Genomic DNA, 20,025 nt, shown 5'->3' with positions numbered 1-20,025 from the left:
TGCAACAGAAGAAGCCTATGGCCCCAGAAGAGTTAAGGAACATTGGTTTGGGGGAAATCTGTTTTATAGGTTTATTTCTTATCCCATCTGAAACATTTTGTTAGTTCTCATACTTTGCCAGTTAATTTTAGAGTGGTTTCTAGTAAGATGGTTGTATTATTTATAATTAATGGTAACTTCTGTTCTCTTTTCTCATATTTATAGCTATTACATTTTCTTGTGTATCTTATTATATTGACTAAAATTTTCAAAACTTAATGGACTTGTGTTTCACAGTTATGTACTTTATTAGACGTTGACTTCATGGAGTTTTTTTTATCTACTATACTAAGGAATGATTCTTCAATTGCAAGTGTACTAAAACATTTTTATCTGAAATAAATGTTGCTTTATTAAATGCCCTTTTGTCATGACAAAAAACTATATTTTTCTTCTTTTATTTTTTTCTTTGCCCTGTCTATGTGAAAATTCTAAATCAAAAGATTGCCTTGATGAGAAACTAACCTTGCATTCCTGAAATAACTTTTATTCATCATGGTTTGCTCTTTTATTATATTTCTGGATTTGATTTAATATAAACCTCAAGATATTGCTTATTAATATTTGATATTAAGCGTATTTAGGAGTTTTGTATTTTATACTACCTTTGTCAGGCTTGGAATAAAAGGATTATATAAGTTGAGAAAAATGAACTGGCAGTGTTTCCATACGCTGTGAAATATCTTAACTAACATAGAAAGTATATGTCTGTTCAAAGTTTGCTAGAACTCAGAGGAAAACCATCTAAGGCTAAATCATTACTGAAGAAGTTCTTTGACAGTTATCTCAAATTCTTATATGACTTACCATTATTATCATATTTTCCACCTTGAGACGTGGTAGAAATTACCAGTGTATTGATATTTTTATTTTATAACATACCTTTTCAATTTTCAAAATCTCTTCTGTATCTGTGATTATATCCCTTTTCCGACATTCACGTAAAGGTATTTTTGTTTCACTTTTCCCCATTCAAATTACTCAATGGGTTCTCTCTTAAATGTATTCATTAATTCTCTTTTGTATATTTGTTTTGTTTTATGATTTATTATTTTATTCTTTCACTATTATTAATCCATTCCTTTGGCTTATCTTTTATTTCATCTTTTTTCCTGAATTAAAAGTTTATCCATTATATTTTATTATTTCTTGTTTAATAATAAAAACTATTATGAATATAAATTATTCTCTAAATCTCTTCCTTATTGAATCTCACATATTCTGATATGTACTGTTCTCATAATTGTCAATTTCTAAATAGTTTATAGTTATAATAATTTTAGATTTGATTTTTAATTATTTATAAAGTATTTCACAATTTCCACATGATTTTTGTTTTTTACATTTTTCTCAATTTCTAGAGTCATTGCATTTTTCAGAAAATGTGATTATATAATTTCTCCTTTTTAAATTTATTAATTTTTGTTTGTGGACTAGTATATTAATTAATTTTATTAATCATTCATGGATACTAAAGAAAATCTTACTTTGATGAATAAACTTTTATATAAGAAATATACTGATTAAATTTATTAAGTATTTTGTATTTTTATTTACTTGATTTGTGAAGACATAGATTATTTTAAAACTTTCCACCATGACTATTTGAACTCCCAACACATTGCCTTATAATTTATACCTTATTATTTAGCTCACACATGTTTTTATTGTGGAATATATTTCTAATCAATATAAAACAAACTTTTTAGCACCTTTAATGCTTTTCAAGTCCTTTGTCCCAAAATATTATAATTTTTTGTATTTTCCTACTATACTTTTGCCTGCCCGTTTATCTTTTACCCCTCTTTTATATCTTAACATTCCACCACTGACTTGAAAAGTATAATTTGAAAGGGTATAATTTAATTTTTATTCTAGTAACAATTCCCAATGAATGCTTGTCTTTATAATGGTAAGAATTAAGTAATATCTATTTGTTCTTCTCATTCAATTCTTAAGAAATATTTGCATTATGTCTCTTAAATACACGTACACATATATATATTTCCTTTCCAGTATTTGAAGTTTTTATTTTATTTATTTTTTCAATTTCTCAGTTAGCTAATATTTTTTTCAGGTGAATTTTTCCTGAAGGGTATATGAATATTAAACTTTTTAGGTCTCAATCTATTTGAAAGTCGTTATTCACCTCCAGATAAATATTTTAATTGAATATAAAGTTCTTATATTCTGAATATCTTTTCCCCTAAATTTGCTAGAGACAGTTACCCAACATCAATTTGCATATATTCTATCCTATATTGCATATAGAAAAAGGAGAGATGCCAATTTAGCACATTTCTCCTTCTGGATGCTTGTAAAAATGTTTTTCTTTGCTTTTGGAATGGAAAAAAAAGTCAAGAAAGTATATCTTGCTGAGGGTCCACTCAATTAATTTTGAATCTTTGTAAAGGACTTGAGCCTCCCCATCTAACAACCTAATAAACATCTTTGCCTTGAGAAATTTTTTCTATTATTTCTTATATTATTAATTTTCTCCTGTCTGTCCTTTGGATTCTTGAATCTATCCAACATCACTTTTATATTCTAAGTACAATTTTCAAATCTCTACCATTTTTGTGTTCTTGGGGAATGGATTCAGTCCTGTCCTGGAATTCACCAATTTAAGTTGTTTTGATTTTGTCTTCGCAGTAAGAATTGAACTTACTCTTAACTGCTTCCATTGCATTATTTTTTATTGTGGTAAAATATGTATACCATAAAACTTACCATTTTAACCATTTTTAAGCATACAATTTGGTGGCATTAAGTTGTGCAGCCATCACCACTATCCATTTCCAGAATCTTTCATCATCCCAAACTGAAACTCTCACCAGCCCCTGGTAATCTCTATCCTATGTTCCGTCTCTATGGATTTGCCAGTTCTAGGAACCTCATGTAAATGGGATCATAATTTTTGTCTTTTGTATCTGGCTTATTTCACTGAACATGTTTTCAAGGTCCATCCATGTTGCAGCATGTGTCAGAATTTTATTCATTTTTAAGAAAGAATAATATTCCATTTTATATATGTGATTTATGATATATATATATATAACATTTTGTTTATCCATTCATCACTCTGTGGGCATTTGGATTGTTTCCATCTTTTGGCTGTTGTAAATAATGCTGCTATGAACATTAGCACATAAATATCTATTCAAGTCTCTGCTTTCAGTTCTTTGGGGCATATACCTAGAAGTGGAATTGCTGGATCATGTAGTAATTCTGTTTAACTTTTTTGAGGAACTGCCATACTATTTTCCACAGTGGCTGCACCATTTTGTTTTCCTGCCAACAGCACACAAGGATTCCAATTTCACCACATCCTTGCTGACACTTTTTATTTTCTGCTGTTTTTTTTTTTATTGTGGTAACATTGGTTTATAATATTGTATAAGTGTCATGTGTACAGTGTACATTGCTCCTTCTGTACACAACAGCATGCTCACCAAAAATTGTTTCCATTCATCACCATGCAGTTGACCCCCTTTACTCATTTCACCCTCCCCTCATACACACCTTTTTTGGTAACCACTACTCTGTTCTCTGTATCTGTTCGTTTTTGTTTGGTTTGATTTGCTCATTTATTTTGGTTTTTGTTTCTTTGTTTGTTTTTTATATTCCACATTTGATACGATTTTATGTATCATATGGTATTTGTCTTCTCCATCTGACCTATTTCACTTAGCATGATACCCTCAAGGTTCATCCATGTTGTCACAAATGACAAGGTTTCATTTTTTTTATAGCTGAGTGGTGTTCCATTGTATATACACAACACATCTTCTTTATCCACTCATCTGTTGTTTGGCACTTAGGTTGTTTCCATATCTTGGCTGTTGTAAATAATGCTGTGGTGAAATACATCTTTTCTAATTAGCATTTTCATATTCTTTGGATAAATATTCAGAAGTAGAATAGCTGGATCATATGGCAGGTCTAGTCTTAATTTTTTGAGGAACCACCAAACTGTTCCCTTTTCTTCACATCCTTTCCAACACTTAGTATTTCTTGCCTTTTTGTTAGTAGCCATTCTAACAAGTGTGAAGTAATATCTCACTGTGGTTTTGATTTTAATTTCCCTAATAATTAGTGATGTTGAACATCTCTTCATGCACGTGTTGACCATCTATATGTCTTCTTTGGGAAAATGTCTGTTTAGGTCTCCATCCATTTTTTAATTGAGTTGTTTGTTTTTTGTTGTTGTTGAGTTGTATGAGTTCTTTATATATTTTGGGTATTGAATCCTTATCATATATATGATTTGCAAATATGTTCTCCATTCGGTAGGTTTTTGTTGTTGTTGTTGTTGTTTTGTTTGTTGTTTTCCTTTGCTGTGCAGAGGCCTTTTAGTTTGATGTAGTCCCATTTGTTTATTTTTGCTTTTGTTTCCCTCTCCTGAGGGGACATATCCAGAAAGATATTGCTAAGACTGATGTGTACAGTCTTACGAGAGCATACTGCCTGTGTTTTCTTCTAGTAGTTTCTATAGTAGTTTATATTCAAGTCATTAATCCATTTAATCTGTTCTTCTTTCTTCTCAGCCATCGTAATGGATCTGAAATGGCATCTCATTGTGGTTTTGACATATTTCTTTAATGATTAGTGATGTTGGGCATCTTTTCATGTGCTTATTGGCACATCTGGTGTCAGGTGTAGATGATGAATCACTGTGTTCAGAACTTATCCCACCAACAACCAGACTTTTCTCCTTTCCTGGAATTCCAGGCTTTTAGGTCCTTCCATCATCCTGATCTCGGCGGCTCTATTTCATACAGGAATTCTTCCAAGTGTCTGGGGTGTGTGTGGCACCCTTACCAATTTCCCAGCAGTGATAAACATTTTCCCCTGTTATACCAGTTTAGCTGTTTCTACAGCATTTTGGAAAGAAAAAGAGGAGTTAAAGTGTGTAGACCCAGATCACTATTTTTAACTTTAAATTTCACCTTTCTTCTAAACTTTGCAAGATTGAAAAACAAAGCAGAACAAAACATCTGTGTGTCAAAGAATTGCCATGCCTTATCCAACCCACTGGCATCACTTCATTGCTAGGAAAATCATCCTCAGAGAGATTGAATTATTTGCCTAAATTCATGTAAGAAGTCAGTGGAACTTTTTTAAACTCACAAAATTAGAATTTTTAAATCCAGCTTTTTTTTTTTCCTAGTGCATTACATAGCCCACCTAATTCACTGCATCTGTATGCATGCCACTGTCTTGTTTCTCATCTGTGGATTACTTAAACGGTAGCAACCACTATGTTTATGTGCAAATGCATAAATACATATGTGTTTGTATGTGTTTATATATACTCTTTTATTAATGGTTGATCATGTTCCAATGACCTAGAATACTTTTTTTCTGCTATAATAAGAGAAAATGATAATACCTACCTTGTAAGGTTGCTATGGGAATTATATTTATTATATGTTTTCTACAGATGGCATACTGAGTCAGAGAAGGCTCAAGCCACTTTGTCATGAAAGTGTAGGGACCTGGATTTGAGCCCCAGCATCATGGCCCCAGTGTCCATACTCTTAATCACTATACTGTAGGGTTTCCCACAATTTTACTATTATATACAGTTTTAGATGAAAACAGACTTAAGCATACGCAATTCACCACCCCAAACCCTCTGACTTCTTCCAGAAAGCAGTTCCCTGAAAGCATGTGCCCTTTACACACTTTATCTTCATGGCCTCTTAACAGCATCAGCTTGGAAATACTCCTCACGAAGGGGCACAGAGGTAGGATCAGCATTTTCAGATGTGGTGAAGGGGTTGAGCGTCTTGCTTATTGCTTAAGGAGTTGGAGTGAAAGCCAAGAATGCTTGGCTCAGACTGCTGAGCAGAAACCAAGAGACCACACTGCTCTATCCCTCTCGGTCATCCTCTGCTTTGGTCGGGAGTGTGGTTTTGCTATTAGTATCACAGGGGAAAATGACATATTGTGAACACATCGCTTGATTCCTGGAGCATAATGATTACAGGCTATCATTACCAAGAGACATAGTTCTAAACGCTTTTTCTTTTTCTAAATTTAAAAATAACAAGAGAGAGACAGAGTCTTAGATACTTTGTGCTTGAAAGCGCCTGGATTCGTTCCCTCTTAAAGTGCTTTTCATTTAAGTACAAGAAGAATTGATGGCAAAGATTAAGAGAAAAAGAGGGGAGTGTTGATTTATTCTCTTGTCCTGTTGACTGAAAGATAATATCATGGGGTCTGAGTCCATTGGAAAGGTCCGTACCGCTCTGTGCCTGTTTCTTCAGCTGTCATGTGAATATAATGACAGTCCCTACGTCATAGAACTGTTGGCAGGACTAGCAATTCCAGGCACAAAGTAAATAGTGTAGCTGCTATTGTGGTTGTTGTTGGGGTTTTAACAAACAGCTAAGGAATCACCCCAAATCCCCTTGGAGACACCCACTCAGATCATCACAGCATATCCAAGAATAATTCAAAAAGTGAGTCCCCAGCTCTCCCTGACTCGCATCCTCCTCTGAAGTTTTTAACCTTTGACTGGTCCATCCCTGTGTAGAGGGATATGGGTAGAAAATACTGCTTCAGCATGAAGCCAGGTAAAAGTTACTCTTTTCTTTGTCTGTTGTTCTAGCGAGACTGCCTGCAGACAGGCTCACACAGGCAGTGTCTGTAGAGAAAGCTGATCTAAGGGCTTCTTGTACCGAGTCTCAAGGATGGTTAATTCAGTAGACCTGGGAACAGGCTAATTTGTGAGAGTAGTGTGGTTCATTGCCTCCCACACTCTCCCTCTGGAGGACCCCTGTTAGTAATAAAAAATAAAGGCATATCCAAAGATCCTAGGACAGAGTTTGCAGAGGCTCACTGAAAGCAAGAAATTTTCCAACATCCTTTCATTTTAAAAATGCATGTGCATTTGTACCTTATTTCATAATATACAGGTGTTTGATTTTATATATAAAGCATGCTGAGTTCTTTCAAAAATTTTAGAAAAAAACTATATCCTCTGTGTCTTTGTGTACCGTACACTGTCTTATACCAAGTCTGGGTACCACTGTTGTAGTAGAGACAACACAGAAATGTTCTTGTCTGGATGAAGCCAGCAAGGCAAACTTCAGAATCAATGATAGAGTTCTCATCCGAAGCTAGAGAACCAACACCAACAGATCTTCTGTGGTCCTACCAAAAAAACCCCCACCGTTGATCAACATCAGACCTGTCCATCATCTCTTAGCCTGCTGGCCTCCAGGTGGGGACTTGAGCCTTAGAGTTAGTGTTGCCCTTAATAGGTTCAGAATCCCTCCTCATGAACTGTGTGGTTCAGCATTTACTACTCACCCTCAACAAGTTTTTCTAATTATTAAATATTTTGAGTATAACAAAAGTACACCAAAAAGGGATAATAAACTTTCATTTTCCACCACCAAGCTTACAAAGTAAAATGTTACAGGTATTGACACCCTATTCCTCTTTCCTTACCAGAGATACTACTATCCTAAACTTGGAGGTTATCATTCTAATGGCTGCTGTATATTTTTACGTACACATGAACAATATATTACATTTTTTATATTAAACTTTATAGAAAGTTATTGTATGTGTTTTTCTCGAGCTTGTTTTTTACACTTAGCATAATGTTTTTGAGACTTTTTCCATGTAGATATATATAGCTATGCTTGGTTCGTTTTAACTAATGTCTCCTTTCTATTGCATTGCATTCTATTGTAATAATGTACCATCATGTACTGATCTATTCTCTTATTAATGGACAATTTGCTCATTTCTAACTTTTTGCTGTTATAAACAAAGTTGCAAAGAACATCTTTGTACCAGTCTCTCGGAAGGTGGGAAGCAAGATTTCTCTTATATCGTGGTATGTAACGAGGGATTGAATTGCTAGGTCTTGTGGTATGTGAATATGTAACTTCACTTGGCCTGATTTCATTGTTCTCCCAAGGGGCTGCTCCAGTTTACCCTCCCAATAGTGATTTGTAAGAGGTTTCATTGCCCCATGTCCTACCAACATCTCGCATGTTCCCCCAACTCTTCTCAAACAGCCGTACCCACGTATGACTTGTGGGTTGGATTATCTGCTGTGGACCTAGTATGTTCCTACCTACTCCCACCTCCCGCCCAATATGACTCCAAAGTGTGGCAAGGAAGTCCTGTCTTTGGAGAAAACTGTAGCCTTCTCCAGCCTATACTAAAGAGATATGGTTTGACCAAAGCAGCAGACTCTTGTCTGTCATCTACCCTAGGGCTATCCACTCTCAGCTTCCATTCAAGAAGGTGGCTCTGGACTCCGCAGTGTCAGTCGCACAGAACTTGGCAGGCTGCCGCTCTGCCTATGCCCCTCCAAACACTCGCTGTGGTCAGTAGTGCTAAGCTCGAGTTTATCACCCTGACCATTTTAGATGCCACCAGCACCAGGTGGGACCCAGTTCCTATTGAACTAAGAGGAACATAGAACTGAAGGTTCTCTTAGATGAAGCTACCTACTCGGGCAACCCTGAATATAGAGCCTACTCTCCACCACTTCCATCTCCTGCAAAAAAAAATATGATTCAATGGAGGGGAAGGTGATGGAGAAGGTCTTAACAGGATTTGTTTCAAAAGCCAAGCAGTGCCGTAGGAAACTGCATGGTGAAAACCACTGCACAAATGAGCAACCAACCAAAATAGAGTTGTGTAAAGAGGGGTTTGTGTAAAGTCAGGTTCCCCTGTGATTTAACCATCAGTCCTGTCCTTTGCGCCAGCTTAGAGCAGTGTAGGAATCTGGGAATTCTTTGATGGGCTCCCGCCACTGGTCTGCACTTGCCCCTGTGTCACATTGTGGACTACTCCTACCTGCCCAGTGTGGCCAGTTCCCAGGAGGTTCCCAGGTTCCGTTTCTGCTCAACCTTTGGTCCCCACAGAAAATCAGATGCAAGACTGAGCTGGAAGGAAGCTGGAATCTTATAATTCCACACCTTCATCCTACTTTTGAGAAATCTAGAGCTGACATGTGTCAGAAGCAGCAGAACTAAGATTCAGTGCCCCGTCTGTCTTCCTCCAAATTCCATGCTCCTGTGAATGGCACTGAAGCCACGGGAAGAATGAGACTGCCTTTGTAAGACAGTAAAAGTGTAAGAATAAGGGGATCTGGGTTCCGGGACGCTCCAATCTTTAAAGTTTCAGAAGAGAAGGAAAAGCCTATACAAAAATATGAGAAAGAACATCTGATGAGGGAGATCAGAGAGGATGCTACAATGGAAGTCAAGGGAAGAAAGCACTTTAAATTGAAGGAGAGTTTGGGGGGGGGGACAGCTCAGTGGTAAAGTGCATACTTAGCATGCATGAGGTCCTGGGTTCAATTCCCAGTACTTCCATTAAAACAAACAAACAAACCTAAGTGCTTACCTACCTCAAAAATAAAAAAAAAATAATAATAAATATTTTTAAAAATGAATTGAAGGAGAGGTTAACTGTGTCTGATGCTGTAAGAAGTTGAGTCAGGAGAAACCAGAGAAGTGAGCAATGGATTGGCCATGTGGAGATCACTGAGGACCTTGACAAAGGCAGTTTTAGCAGAATCGTGGAGACCAAAGTCACAGCACAATGGGCTAAAAGGTGAGGGCTTCCAATTTTAAAGTGAGGGATAAAGACATTCTTGGCCCCTTTTCTTGCAAAGAAAAAAAAAAAAAAACCACCCAAAATCAGGAGAAGGTGAAACAAAACCACAAAGCCCATCTTTGAGGAAATTAAGAAATATTTAAACCATAAGCACGCTATAGATGAAGACAGAAAGAAGATGGGGAGTGGCAAATGACATAAGCACTGTGGAAAAAAGTCAAATATAATCCTGCAGAAATGATGCTGAAAGGTAATAAGCCTTCTAGCCTTGCAGAATCCTGGAGCTCAGAACCTGGAACTGTCAGATACTGCCGGAGTCAAGGAAAGGCTACAGGGTGAAGACTGGAATATTGTTTAAAAGTTTATCCAAGGAGCTTATCAACCTTTAGAACCACTTACTTCCACTACACTTTGAAAATTACCCTTTTTCCAGCTCCACCAGAAAAGAGAAGCACATTCTTTGGCAAAATTAAACAAGAATGGTTTCATGGACAGACACCAGACATGGGAGATTACGGTAATATGTGCATAACAAATGTTGCTACTTCCAACCCTGCCCCTTGTCAATTCCAGAACTAACACTTAAGGAAAGAGTTTAAAAAGTACTTCTCTGTAGAAATAAATATCTCAGAGCAGGAAAATGGACATACAATGATATTTGAGGGTCCTCAACCAAAAAATCCTGTCGACTAAAGGGGGGTCATTCACCAATTGGCATGCCCCACCATGCACACAGAGCATCCAGCAAATCTTAGTCTCACTCATTCATTATAAACAGATAGATAGTCAAAGATCACTTCACATTTGAAGTCTTCACCAGGAAAACTAGGGAAGTAAGGAAGTGAGTACTCTTTAAAGATGCTGTATTTTGAAGAGAAAGGCAAATGAATTGGTCAATAGCTTGAGGGAGATGAAGGGTCACAGAGGATTTTTTTTTAGAATATTAAAAAGGATACTAAAGTATATTTATATGCTGGTAATCATCTCCAGTATTTTTCTTCCTGACTTGAAACAAATGTGTAGTCACAAATGTTTAGAAAAACCCTTTACAGTATGTCTGCTTCTAGTTAGGATGTAGAGGGATGTGAAAAATCTTCATTTCCATGGTCAACCAGAAAAGTCCAGACAAAATAAAATTCATATGTTTCTATGGGGCTAGAAGGCACACAGGAAGCACTGATGAACTGAATTAGAGAGAAATAAGCCCTGGATAGCTGAGCAGAGATCTGCAAAAGCTTCTATACTTGGAGTTGGATGTCTGGTCTGGGTATGGGAAACTGGAAATGTAGATCAGCCATGGACAGAGACTTTGCAGGGATGAGGAAAAGTCTGCTGAACCTTAGACAATGATATATGCCAGAGGGATGCATTATCTGAAAGATCCTCTATTAAAAAAAGAAATTTCTCAGCTCTTCCTCCTCACCCACCCCTCTGCATTTTTCCCAAGAAAGTAGCAGTAGAGGAGCTGTTGAGAAGTAGAGAGAAATCACATCATTTGATGGATACTTATGATGCTTGGAGTCTGGAGTCCTACCAGGGCTGAATCCAAGGTCAAGCCAAAATACCTGAAGCTGTACCTAACTCCTTCCCACCTCGAATACAGAAAAGATCACAAAGGCAGGGCAAGGTATAAGGCTGGGAGTTGGGCTAATAACAGGGAACACACTTTAACTAAAGCTGTAGCCCAGCCCAAGGTCAGCCTAACTCAAGGGGGAATCTAAGTATTCGGCCCCCAACCTGAGCTCACAAAGATGAAAGGCTTATCCTCTGTAGTGAGTAGACAAAACAAATCAATATTATACCTAAGTTTCCACTGCTTTTTTTATACACAATGTGTGAAATACAAGTTAAAAGATTATGAGACATGGAAAGAGGCAGGAAAATCTAACCCTTAATCAAGGGAAAAACACAATAATGGAAGCAACCACAGGTGACTCAATTATTAGAATTAGTAGACATGGACTTTCAAACAACTATTACAAACATATAAGAATCTATAGGGAAAGGTGAATATAATGGAAGAAGACATGGGATATCAGGAAAAAGAGAAAAAAGAAAACTCAAAGGAAAAACCAAGTGAAAACTGTGGACTGAAACATATGATATCTGCAGAAAAGGGATTAATGAACTTACAAACAAGTTAAGAGAAATTATCTAAACTGAAGGAGAAAATGGGAAAAGATGGGGGGTGGGCTATGAACCAGATCCTATGATTTGTGGGATAATGTCACATGGTCTAATGTATGTGTAATTGGAGTACCAAGCATGCTATTCCACACACAGACTCAAGAAGCTTGAAAAAACCCCAAGCAGGACAAATACCAAAAAAAAAAAAAAATTTTCTTTAAGTCACCTAAGCACACTGTAGCCAAATTCTTGAAAAACAGGATAAAGGGATACCCTTGAAAGCAATCTAAGAGGGAAGGGGAAAGACATGTTACAGTGAAATGGCAATGAAAATCACTTACTTTTCATCAGGAAAAACCACATGCAATCTAGAAGACAAAGGATCGAGCTCTTTAAAGAGATGAAAGGAAACACAGTCAATTTAGAATTCTGTATCCAGTGAAAATATCCAATTGAAGGCACAATTAAAACATTTCTAGAAAGAACTAAGAGAATCATGATCAGCAAATTTGCACTACCAATAAATAAATACATACATACATGAATACATACATACATGAATACATACATACATACATGAATACGTACATACATACGTACGTACGTACTAAAGGAATTCTTCAGAGGGAAAATGACACCAGGTGTAAACTAAAGCTACATAAAAAGGAAGGGAGAGTACTAAAATGATAAATATTTTCTTAATTTCATACGAAGATGATTGTTTAAGACAGAAACAATTAACACCCTATTGTGGAGTGTATGACATATACAGAAGTAGAAGACACGACCACAATAGCACAAAGGATGAGAGGGAATTACATGGAAGTGTAACATTAAAGGGTTCTGCCATTATTTGAGAAGTGGCCGAATACGTTAATATTAACATATGGTTAATATTATCAGCTGTTATAAAATAAAGATGAATATCATAACCCATGCAGCAACTGCTAAAATGTGAACAAAAGGGAAATATTATTATAGATCTTACAGATATTAAAAGATAATGAAGGAATGTTATGAACAACTTTATAGAAGTAAATTTGACAATTATAAAGGAAATTAATTACACATGTTACTGTATCTAAATTATTCCTCAGTTAAAAAAATATAGCAAAGAAGCTTTGGTTCCACATGCATCTCAATGTCATTAATCGTAGTGGCCTATCCTTAGGGTAAAGTCCCAAAAAGGACATGATTTTTACACATTATAAGTAAATGATTGGAGTTGGTAATGGGACTTCACGACTCCAAAAGTGGCAGCAAAATGTCTTTAATTAACCTTTGCTCTTCTGTTCACGCCATGTGTTTGTAGCCAACACGGGAGCCCTAAGACATCTGGAAATGTTGTGAGTGTAGCATTAGTGGTTAAGAGTGCTGTGTGTTTATTATACAAGTTGAGGCTCTGAAGCCAACAACTGGAGGACATTTGAGAAAAGTCAGTTCCACAGAAACTCTTTTACTAGGAGGCAAGATGTCGACAATGAAGAGCCGATGTTCAGTTTTGGGGGGGTGGTGGTGGAGTCTGTTTTTATAGACCGAAAATGTGGTAGACATTGCATAACCTCGAGGAGGATTTTGCAGTAGGAACATCGCTTGGATACTTGGGGAAAAACCTTGTGGAAGTGCCTCTTGACGTGTTTATGTGCATTCATCTTTAATGTCTTCATCAGCAAATATTAAAATGTCACAGTACAACTGGAATCCCAGAAAGTAATCTTCAAGAAGTGTAGAAAAATTTCCAGGGCAACAGAAAACCCAAGAGGCACTGTAACCGACTCCCCCCACCCCCTACCCCTACCCCTACCCCCAGCACTACCCTGTAGTGCTTGGTGCACAGCACACGCTTAATAAATAGTTTTGAAAATGAATGGATGGATGCATGCATGCATGCATCCAAACTGGAGTCATTCATTCAAGAACAAATCACCCACTCTGTGTCCATCATTAAGTGTTGCAGAGGTTGCAAAAGGAAAACAAGACATGTGGCCTGGAAACCCTTAACTTCTGAGTAGAAACACGGGCAGACATGTGAAATCACCAAGGAAGAGAGACTTAATAGCAGCCTCTTTTCATAGGATCCCCAGACTCTCTCGTTTCCCAGGAAGATAACATTTCATTGGGTAATAACCAAGTCCTCAGAGAGGAGAAGTTCTTATCACCTCTTTAAAAGATCTTTATCCCAGTTTTCTTTCATTTCTAAGAGAGCATAAAAAAAATAGACCCTCATTAATAGTTCTATTGTTCCGGAATTAAAACGGACCCACAGTTTCCATGAAAACGTCTATTTGGTTTGCGTCGACGTGGTGGGTGCTGAGAGAAGGCGCATGGAATAGGGAGGTGGGGCCACAAGTCATCTGGTCTTTCACCAAGCCGGGGTGCTATACGGGGAGCGGGTGGCCACCGCGTGGGACTAGTGAGCTCGTATCTTGTCAGACACAAAGCACCAAGGATAAGGGCAGTTTCCAAAACAGCCTTTGCTTGTTCTGGTACCAAAAAATAGAAAGCTCAAGAAAATACTTGTAAAGGAAAGGAAGTCGGCTTAGAGAAAACACCCCAGTTCCCAGACTTTTTTGGCAGGAGAGAAACACAGACAAGCCAAGGAGCCTTTTCCACACCCCCGGTATGCCTTTTTTCAAGTCCTCTTTTTTAAGTTGTAGGCTTAGCACAGTATTCCAATTTTAGTGTTACCAAAATGTCCCAAACCTCCCTAGTCAATGACCAAGGATAAGGCCACATTTCTTTTTTTGTCGTTGTTCACATTTACTTTTAATGCCCAATCTCCACCCACCTGATGGTCAGAAATTAGTCCCCTCCCCGATAGTGCCCCCCTAGCTATACTGAATGGTTACAGGGTGCCACCTCTGTGTTCAGGAGCAAACCCCAGTTTTCCTATCCCAGCCTCACCCTCATGCCACCTTGTCATTGCTGTCCCTCTCATGGAACTTCCGATCTGCAGGGCAAAGCGACCCCCTCCCAATCATGGCCTCCGTGGGGGACTCTGCACTCATCTTTAACCCTCCTTCTGATGCACAGATATATGCTCTTTCTTGTTACCAAATGATTGAGTTGAAATTAAGCTATGCCTTTTTAAAGTTATTTTTCAATTTATTTTTTGTGGGGGGAGGTAATTAGGTCTATTTATTTATTTATTTTTAGAGGCGGTACCGGGGATTGAACCCCGGACCTCATGCATGCTAAGCGTGTGCTCTACCATTTGAGCCATACCCTCCCTGCAAGCTATGCCTTTTAATGGGATTTATTAAAATATTGGGGGTTATGTAAAGAGGAACAAGACAGAGAATGACTTGTAACCACAAGGACCCAGACGTGCCTACCGTCGATTACTACTAGGTCAGCTCCTGCCTGGCCTCCGTCCACGTGGCCAAGTGAAGCTTATTCCCTCCTCTCACCTCTTTAGCAAATATTTGTTGAATGTCTATAACGTTTCGGGGACTATGATAGACACAGAAGATAGAGTGGAGACCAAAACAGACACGGCCCAGCCCTCGTGGAGCTTAAAGTCTAGAGTTGAAATAGACTAACTAAACTAAACTGAGCAAATAATTACATAACCAAGGTTAGTTGTTATAAAATATCCTAAGTGCTATAAAGCAAAAATTGTGGGGTACCACGTGAAAACCTGACTGAGGGAGCTAATTTGAATTGGAGAAGTCAAGGAAGGCTACTTTGAACAATTGGTATCTAGGTTGGGATTGAAGGCTGGGTAAGAATTAGCCCGGTGAAGAGCTGGGCAGTAAGCATCCCCAGCCCCTAGGCAGCAGGGATTGCTGGCGGGAAGCACCTGTTGGAGAAAGGAGCTTGGGAAGACCAATGGGACTCGAGTGAAGGGAATGGGGGCAGAGCGGTGCAAGATGAGGCTGTCGGGAAGCAGAGGAACCATCCCACGCAGGCACTTGAAGGTCATGGCAAGGATATGAGATTTTATCCCAAGTCTAATCAACTGCTATGAAGGGTTTGAGCAGGGGAGCGTGTTTTGATCCATATTTTAAGAACACTCCAGCAGCCATGTGGAGATTGAATGGAAGAGACGCAAGAAAGCAGTTCAAAGAGAGCCAGTGGTCTAAGTGAGAAACGATGGTGGCCCAGACCATGAGGTTGGCCGAAGAGATAAAGAGGTGTCAGTTTCAAGATATGTTTAGAGTACAACCACTGGATTATGGAGGGGAGCAGAAGGAGAGAGGGGAGTCAAAATAGAGGGGGTCAAAGAAGGCTTCCAGTTTCTGATCTGGGCAGCAGGGCAGGGGATCTGATATCTGGGCACTGACAAGACAGGCAGACAACACTCAGAATATTTCCCAACGTCTGAGTTCCTTGGCCTTAAATACGCCACCTAAGACGCGTCAGCAGCCCGGGCCCGGGACAAGCTCGGGCTGAACCCTTTTCAGTTTGTCTTGTAAAACCTCTGACAACCTGGTGATTCAGCTGTACCGATGGCCACCCCGTTATATCGTGTTTTATGAAAGGTTAATTTTACACTGGACTTCCTCTTTAAGCAATTGTCAGAATAGACCAGTAATAAATCTCCTTCCTTCCTTCCTCCCTCCCTCCTTCCTTTCCTTTTCTGTCCTTCATTTATTCAAGGGAGAAACAATTTATCATAGTGACTGAGAGCAAGGCCTCCGAGTTCAAATCCCATTTCTGCCACCTAGTATTTGAGGGGCTTTGGAAAACTTCCTTAGCCTCTCTGTGACTCAGTTTCCTTATCTGTAAAAAGGATATTACACTAGTATCCACCTCAAAGAGCTATTGTAAGGCATAAGTGAATTAATTATATATATTATTTGAACAAAGCTTGGCACAGTGTAAGTACTCAGACGGCGTTAGAAATTGCCAGTGCTGTTCACTAATTCAGCTGTTATTGAAAACTTCCCACTTCTCCAGCACCATTCTATGCTGGGAGGCTGCTTGGAAAAGTAAAAAGCCAGGAGGGTTTTTTGTTTGTTTTTTTTCTTGAGTCAGGCTGATTTGACCTCAAGTCCCTGCTCTTCTACTTAACCTCTCTGCACCCAAGTTTTCTCACCTTTAATGTGAGGATGAAGTCGGAAATTTTTGAGCAGAGCCTTGTGCATAGTGGATGTTCAGTGAGGCCTTCTCCCTCCTCTGAGGGAATTTCTCCACCTAATTTAAATTGTGCATCTCCACCCTCTGCCCTTAAAGAAACCCCGGTGGGAGAAAGGCAATTTCAAATCCTTTGTGGGCTTGTTGCTCATCAATAATGTTAATATTTTTTTCGGAAACTAAACTTTCTTGCCCTTTCCAGCACAGTATGGAGCAATTTAAAAGACAGGAACATGAATGTGGACATCATCCATCCCAGAGGGAATGGTCCACAAAGATTCCTATTGGTCCCCAAACCATTCCCATTTTCCACTGCCGTCGGACCGTGTCCCAATACCATAAGCCACTTCCTCTTCCTGCCCCACCACCACCTTGAGCAACCAAAGTAAGAAAACACGGGCACCAGCCCACACTCTTGGTTGTCCTGGAAAGCGCAGATTGCTTGGGTCTTTATTTTCAAGCTGACTACATGTTTCCTTTGGCACAACCATGCTGGTGGCAGAGGTGGCTCTGCGGACGCCTGCCCCTCCCGCCTGCGGTCCCCGTGGTGGCCTTGCCCTGTGTTCTTGGTCCTTGAGTCTTTCTCATTCACATGAGCCCTTCGTGTCTTGATGTAAAATTGCCTAAGTTGCTCTGTGTCCTCTCAGGAGCAGTTCTGTCTTAAGACTCATTTCCAGTGTAGAATGAAAACTTTGTCCTGTTCGGGAAATGGAAAACTTCCTCGAGCAGATGCAGATTCCTAAAGAAAGGTCCTTTCCCTCAGTCTTTGAAATCACACTCATTCTACCCTGTGGCTGACTCTAAATGGGTAACTTACCACGAAGACTTTCCCGCTGATAAGCTTTTGGGGGACGATTGGGGCATTATAGAGATAAGAAAAGATTAACGCATGTGACTACCAACAGCAAAGTAAATAATGCTCTAACAAGACTAACAGGGTATCTTTGGATTTCAGAGAACAGATCCGTCAAGGCCTAGAAGAACTCCAGAAGGTTCTGCCAGGAGGAGACACTTACATGCATGAAGGATTTGAAAGGGTAATTTTAAAAAAGTTTTAAATTCCAAATATAGCATGTGATAATGGAAACATCAACACAGGAATGCCTGATGAGATAAGGCACACATATTAAGGGTGCTGAGAAACACCCAACGGCAAGAGTGAAAAAATTTTCCCATAAGCGTGTACACGATAACTCCATCCAGGAAAGCTGAAGAAATGAAATTCTTTCCTCCTTCCCTGACACTGATGAAGGGTCTCTTAGCTAATGCTTGGCTGACACTCATGAATCATGCCACACACAGGCCTTCTCTGTTCCCAAGGTACCCTTTACTGTATGTTTCTTCAGGATATGGGACAATTCCAATGACTTCAATCTTAAGGAATACAAGGCCCAATCTATGAGAAGTAAGATATTGATCCCTGTTCTAAGTATATGAGTTAAAGGTCAGGGTAACGTTAGATGAATGTCACCCATTGCTATCTGAGTGAAACTTGGGTGAATTACATAGAAAAATCAAGACCCCAGGCTGTGTATCCAACAGCCCACTGCCCAATATAGCATTTGTAGTAGTGAACAGTGACTATGTGTCTAATGGGTCTTCCATGTGTTTTTCAGGCCAGTGAGCAGATTTATTATGAAAACAGTCAAGGTAAGACTATGTTTTGAATCACCGTTATGAATTATTTAGTTTTTTTCCAGTGTTTGCTTCTGAAAATGCCTTAGTAATTTAATGTTCCAAATGACACATATGATATTGCCTGTAACCCTTGGGCACACTCTTTATTCCAGAGAAGGAATGCATAGCGAAAAACGGCAGGTACCAGGTCAAATTCTACTGCTCTGATGATTCCCAAAAAATGTTATATAAAAGTAATTAAGATCTCATTATGGACCACAGTCTGTAATGTCCATGAACAGTTTTGCATGTTGAATTCATTAGGTTAATAAATACTTGGATGGGTTAAGAAATTCTTGGATTTTTTCTTAAAGTCTTAGATTTTTATGTCAAATTTAATTTTTTTGTCCTCTGAGCTCCAAGCCTCTTCATTACTATGAGTGGATATGATTTTAGATTAAGATATCAGTTTGATTTAAACTTTCTTTCATTTAAATGAAAAAAAAAGCATAAAATGTACTTAATAGAGTCCTTAGCACATAGAAATAATGCTTATTATTATTACCATTTAAGCTATTATTACCATTAGTACCCTATCTTTCATGATAGCATTTCTTTATCTGAGACAAATCTCTTAAAAGAGAGTCAGTGTTACAGTGAGGATTTTTCTCCTAGGTCTGTAGAGGTGTATTAGTTTTCCCTGTGTACCTGGAAGATTTTTCTGTCATCTCTCAAAAGTAAAGGCTTTAAGAAAGAAAAAAAAAAAAATCTCCTATTTCACTCCAAACTTCAACAAATAGGACAGACCCTGTCTGAACACCAACCCTTGTTACTGTAAGTCAGCCATCAGCAGTGTTAGTAGAAGGTTAAAAAGCACTGCAAGAATTCTAGTAGGTTTTGCCAACTGCTGTAACACTTCTAGTCAGCTTGTAAATCATGATGACTGTCACTCTTTGCCAAACTCTTCAAGGAGCCTTGCACATAATTAAGAACAACATGAATGGCCGAGGTGGTAGAGTTTGCCCTCGGACCTTGGCAAGAGTCACGTAGACTGTCACGTAGATAGTCCAGTTGGAGTCACTGGGGCTACTCTGTCTGGTGACCATTTCACCAGGATTGACCTTTTGTTGGGGGGATAAGATTTGGAAACCCCCAGAATAAAACTTATTCCTTTAGCGTCTCACCCACGCTCTTCTTATTCATGCCGGCGTTACCTCCAGTCCCCAGAGAAAAGTTGCTGGTTCTCACAGTGCTGACCACGGATGACTGAGCTTGTGAGAGACGGACTCCCCGGGCAGAGAGGGGGTTCCGTCCAGCGGGGCGGGAGGGACTGAGCGGGTCTTTGTTGCCCGAGCAGGATACAGGACAGCCAGCGTCATCATCGCTCTGACCGACGGAGAGCTTCACGAGGACCTCTTCTTCTACTCAGAGAGGGAGGTGAGTGGCAGCCTGGCCTGTGTCTGTCCAAACGGAGACGTGGAAACAGGGCTCCTTCCTTCGGAAATGGGCTGCTGTCTTTCCCCTCGGGCAAAAGGACAGGTGTTCCTTGTAAAATCCTTGGATAAAATA

General features: G+C 38.9%; 1 protein-coding gene across 1 annotated transcript in view; it reads left to right on the top strand.

Annotated features, from left to right (window-relative positions):
* The window catches only part of ANTXR1 (ANTXR cell adhesion molecule 1), a 218,345-nt gene that overhangs the window by 34,089 nt on the left and 164,231 nt on the right, over positions 1-20,025 (top strand). Inside the window, exons 4-6 of the mRNA XM_010979894.3 lie at positions 17,795-17,876; positions 18,456-18,489; positions 19,814-19,893. Coding sequence (XP_010978196.3) covers positions 17,795-17,876; positions 18,456-18,489; positions 19,814-19,893 — 196 coding nt within the window. The remainder of the gene's footprint in view (positions 1-17,794; positions 17,877-18,455; positions 18,490-19,813; positions 19,894-20,025) is intronic.

This window comes from Camelus dromedarius, chromosome 15 (assembly GCF_036321535.1).
Source record: "Camelus dromedarius isolate mCamDro1 chromosome 15, mCamDro1.pat, whole genome shotgun sequence".
NCBI classification, from domain to species: domain Eukaryota; kingdom Metazoa; phylum Chordata; class Mammalia; order Artiodactyla; family Camelidae; genus Camelus; species Camelus dromedarius.
Note: the sequence above shows the minus strand (reverse complement) of the source record. Positions and strands in the feature narration are given on the sequence as shown.